Below are 4,457 nucleotides of genomic sequence, written 5' to 3' on the forward strand. Positions count from 1 at the left end.
CGCAAAGTGCAGCAGATCATCAAGAAAGAAGCGAATCTCAGTCTTTCAAAGTCCAGGTGGGAAGGCTCGCACCTCAGGAACAATCCAGTGTACAATAAACCAGACCTGTCAACAGAAGGGGTCAGCAACTCAAATATTAATTATGCTGTTCTAGCTGTAATTCACAACTTAGAAGTTTGATGACGTCATATTTAAAAAAAAGAAAAAAAAGAAAAAAAAAAAAAAAACCCCCCCAAAAAAAACAAGCAATAAAGCAAACGAATGGTAAAACACTTTTCCAAATAATATACGAAAACATTAAAACTTACAATCCAACTAAGTAAAGTTATTGCAAATGCGACAATTATAAATCAAAACAATTTAGATAAATTCAGTTACTCAACAATAAAGTGGAAAACAACCTAAACTAACTGAGACATACAGTATGTGCTCACTGATCTCAGCGCATCGTGGCCGAACACAGTGGTATGGTGTCTCTCAGTCAGAATCATGGGGTTAGAACAATGCCACCTTAAAATGAAACTGAGAAAAAAATATTGTAACTGAAATAAATGTACTCTTGTATTGTAAGTTAAAAAAAATGATAGTGAAAAACAATTAATTGAAACTACATTTTTTGTATCGCTTACAATTTGTTTTTCAGTTTCAATCTGCTGGCACTGTCCGGGAACGCGCTTGAGCTACATCTGGTGAAGTTGTGGTAAAATGTTAATGTAACCCAGTGTTAATTTGGTGATCTGATATTGTGTGATATTCAGTATATATGTATATATCTGTATTGGGTGTTCGGTTATAAAATGTTCTTCAATGATTTTGAGGGTTTTTGTATTGCTATTGGTTTGCGGCTGCTTTACGACGGTCGACTGTGGTAGTACATCCTAGTGGGAGGGGCTACGAGCTCACATGGCTTGTAGCTGTGCCAGAGCAACACGTTCTCACTCCTAACTCGTCAAATGTGTGACGCATGGTCAGGCTCCCTCTGCTTCACTTATCAACGCGAAGGGTACCCCCTCGCGTCGAGAACTGACGTGCAGGGTCCTCTCATTGAATACTATAGAGCTCCCTAAACGTTGCTTATTGACGACAAGAGATTGCCATGGAAGAGCCTGTTGTCCATATATTTATATATTTCCGAAATCCCACTGTAGTGAAGTGTACTGAACACAATATACAGGGTGGGCCATTTATATGGATACACCATAACAACATGGGAATGGTTGGTGATATTAAAGTCCTGTTTGTGGCACATTAGTATATGTGAAGGGGCAAACTCCTCAAGATGAGCGGTGACCATGGTAGCCGTTTAGAAGTCGGCCATCTTGGATACAACTTTTGTTTTTCCAATAGGAAGAGGGCCATGTGACACATCAGACTTATTGGTAATGTCACAAGAACAACAATGGTGTGCTTGGTTTCAACGTAACTTTATTCTTCCATGAGTTATTTACAAGTTTCTCTTTGTTCACAGCCATTGACATGTCGAAGAGGTTAACGTTTCTCGCGGTTAGTATCATGGTTGCTAGGCCACCTGAACAGCACGCCTCTCACTTCCGCACTTCTCGTACTTATAGTACGCACCGTACTTCAAGCATGCGACCCTGAATTGGGACACAGCCCTGGAATCGATTAGTCACTTCCGGAGTACTTCCGGTAAGGTCAAAAGGTCAAGGCTAGGGTCATCAATCAAACTCGCATTCTTGAGTGACACAAGCAGGGGTGGATATCGCTCTGTGGAAAAATTAAATAATTATAACTTAAGCTGTCAACTGACCATAGTTGGTTTTAGTACATAAATATTGGGCTGACTGTGTTTCTGCCCATATGGAAAAGAAACAGTAAAAACCTATGAAAGACTTGCATCAGATGTGGCCTGCTTCATATAGTGAATCATATCAGGCTTACGTGATTTACTCATGAAAGTGGCCACTTTCTCATTACTTTCACATAAGTATCCAAAACATACATGTTTCATTTATATGATTTTTCTAGGCATCTTATATCTGTTTTCACTCTTGTGTGCTGTTCATACAAGTTTTTTCTTTAGCATTGGCTAAGCAGTGCATGAGGTTGAGAAATACTTTATTATACGTTTTTAAAAGTTTTAAATTGTGTAACAAAAAAATATACAAATACCAATTTAATAATTGTTTAAGTATTATTAAATAGCACAAGACACAATAGTAGGAATATGCTTGTTTGATATTTAGCAGAACAGTGTCCAAGATGTTTACTGATATACTTTCTTGCATTTGAAAATCACCGTTGGACTGAGTTTAACTGCATTAGAAGAAATGCTGATAGTTATTTTTTAGCCATACTTATAGTGTTTAAGTGTTCTACTATAAATCTCAAGTTCAAGGATGATAAAACATTAGCAAAGTTTAAAATAGTAAGCTAACACAAAATTTATATATATTTTTATTTTGTTAGATTTCAAATCTTTTTCAGTGGATAAATAATTAGTATTGCTCACTCAGAAAAAATGAAGTCATCTGTAGTACTTTGTACTCACAATGATTAAGTCGTCCTGATTTAGTCATCTTAAGTAAGCGTTGCTGGTGTTTCTTTGTTTTTCTAGGCAATGCGTTTGCATGAGTTTTTTAAGCTCAGAGAAATAGTATATGTATATACAACTAGTAGATGTATGTGATATTTAAGAGCACACTGATAAGCATGAAGCATTTAAATGCACAGACCATTTTGATTCAATGCTTAAGATTTTAATGATGAAGAAGATGAGAAACAACAATTCATTCTGGGAAACAAAGTTTTGCTAAAAGCTTTGTTTCAAGTACACATGCAATCTGCTCCTGTTAAAAGAGCAACTCCAGCTTATGTCACTTGTCGCTTCATTCCTTATGCAGCACTACAGTAAAAGAAAAGAAGTAAATCAAATCAGAACCAGATTCTTATTGTGATATATTAGAGGATTTGCTCTGTCGTCAGGTAGGCCACGCCTTCACGAGAGCCCAGGAATCAGCAGCTGGCCCTGACACAAATAAATGGGTACTGGCTGTCACATCTCCCATCATTCCAACACTTGCTTCCTGTAAGTACACAAAATCAGCATGAACTGAAATCACAATCACATGGAGAAATGATCACTGATCTAAATATGTTGTTCTGTACAACAACAGCACCTGACACATACATGTGTTTAGCATTGCATCAGAACACTATGTAAATAATTAATATGATAGAAAAATGTACTGCTGACATTTTTTCACTCATCACTGTTTGTCACATTAAATGCATAAAGATTATTTGGGGGATTTTGGGTATTGTTTCCTTTTTTCTTTAACATTTATAGTGCTCTTACATTGTACTTTTAGCTTTACCTGAAAAATTCACCATTAAGCAATGCTCGTTTCCCCCAGCGTTGTTAGGTTCTCCGTGACACCACTGCGTAAATGTGAAATAGCTTCCATCAATCCAAAACCAGTAATTCTCCTAGAAAACAGAAAAACGTAGGCAAGAATATGTTCACAAATAAGCTACAGTTCCAAGTTCTAAATGTGCATGTAGATACAATAATAAGTCTTGAATAATCAGATCCCATCTTAAAGACCTCCATATCTACTGCAGATGGGAACTAGTCCCTGAGCCTGGTTCTGCCTCAGGTTTCTTCCTGTTAAAAATAGTTTTTCTTCCCCACTGTCACCACGTGCTTGCTAATGAGGGAGGGTCCTCTGAATAATGATAAGCGATATACCTGTTGACCATCTGAGCCACCAACCCATGTTAGTCCACTTTCACGAGAGGCACTAGATATGACGGCTCGAATGAACTGGTACTCGTCGTGGCTGTTTACAGATGCCAGGTTTGCATTCAAGGACTGGCAGATTCGCTACAATGGAAATCAACAGACTGAGTTTATGGAAATGACAACGTAAACAGAAAGAGTTAAGATTGCACAAAGAATAAATGATAAATTCACATCAGTGCTTTTACCTGCGCCTGAGCCCAAGTCATTTGACGGTTATCGTAGAGAAAGCATCGATTCCCATACTGAGTCCAGCCGCTTGGACAAGATACTGCTCTCTTCTCAACACGATGTTCTCCTGAAGACAATCAAAGAATATTGAGCTGCTTTACTGTGTCGGAAAAGTTTTTAAACTAAAAATTCATGAAAAATGTGTTTTTATCTGAGTGTTGAAGATGAACTTTTTTAAGCTATAAATGTACTTGTCCATCACACATGAAAACAAATTTATGAAAGCTGATGTACTGATGATAAAAATGTGATTAGTTTTGGTTTCAAACCTGAAAAGTCCACTGACCTGCTGAAATTGATGCCTCTGTCCCATTACTGGCCACTTCATCTGGAAGTGCTAGACAACAGCAAATGTTGATTTTCATTATAATTTTCAGTTTAATATATTCATGCATAAGGTGTATAGATGATGCTCAGTATACTGGGATACTCACCAGCAGCAGTGCCCAGAGCCACCATTGCA

The 4,457-nt window shown here is 37.5% G+C and overlaps 1 protein-coding gene across 1 annotated transcript; it reads right to left on the reverse strand.

Moving 5' to 3' along the window:
• Nucleotides 1-2,704: 2,704 nt before the first annotated feature.
• LOC102313775 (ladderlectin-like) lies at nt 2,705-4,051 on the reverse strand. The gene is made up of 4 exons (XM_005953005.3): nt 3,952-4,051; nt 3,713-3,847; nt 3,339-3,450; nt 2,705-3,047 (listed from the first exon to the last, which is right to left on the reverse strand). The coding sequence occupies exons 1-4, from the start codon at nt 3,970-3,972 to the stop codon at nt 2,977-2,979; spliced, it is 339 nt and encodes a 112-aa protein (XP_005953067.3). The 5' UTR covers nt 3,973-4,051; the 3' UTR covers nt 2,705-2,976.
• Nucleotides 4,052-4,457: the final 406 nt, after the last annotated feature.

This window comes from Haplochromis burtoni, unplaced genomic scaffold (assembly GCF_018398535.1).
Source record: "Haplochromis burtoni strain Fernald_Lab_line unplaced genomic scaffold, NCSU_Asbu1 Contig_2216, whole genome shotgun sequence".
NCBI classification, from domain to species: domain Eukaryota; kingdom Metazoa; phylum Chordata; class Actinopteri; order Cichliformes; family Cichlidae; genus Haplochromis; species Haplochromis burtoni.

What these genes read in the sequence shown, in the direction of transcription:
- LOC102313775 (XM_005953005.3), bottom strand. Translation starts at nt 3,972, where the DNA reads ATGACTTGGGCTCAGGCGCAG. An exon ending in TGACTTGGGCTCAGGCGCAG is followed by an intron (nt 3,848 to 3,951) that starts GTAAAAGCACTG and finishes TTTCCATTGTAG; the next exon opens with CGAATCTGCCAGTCCTTGAA. An exon ending in GTGGCTCAGATGGTCAACAG is followed by an intron (nt 3,451 to 3,712) that starts GTATATCGCTTA and finishes TCTGTTTTCTAG; the next exon opens with GAGAATTACTGGTTTTGGAT.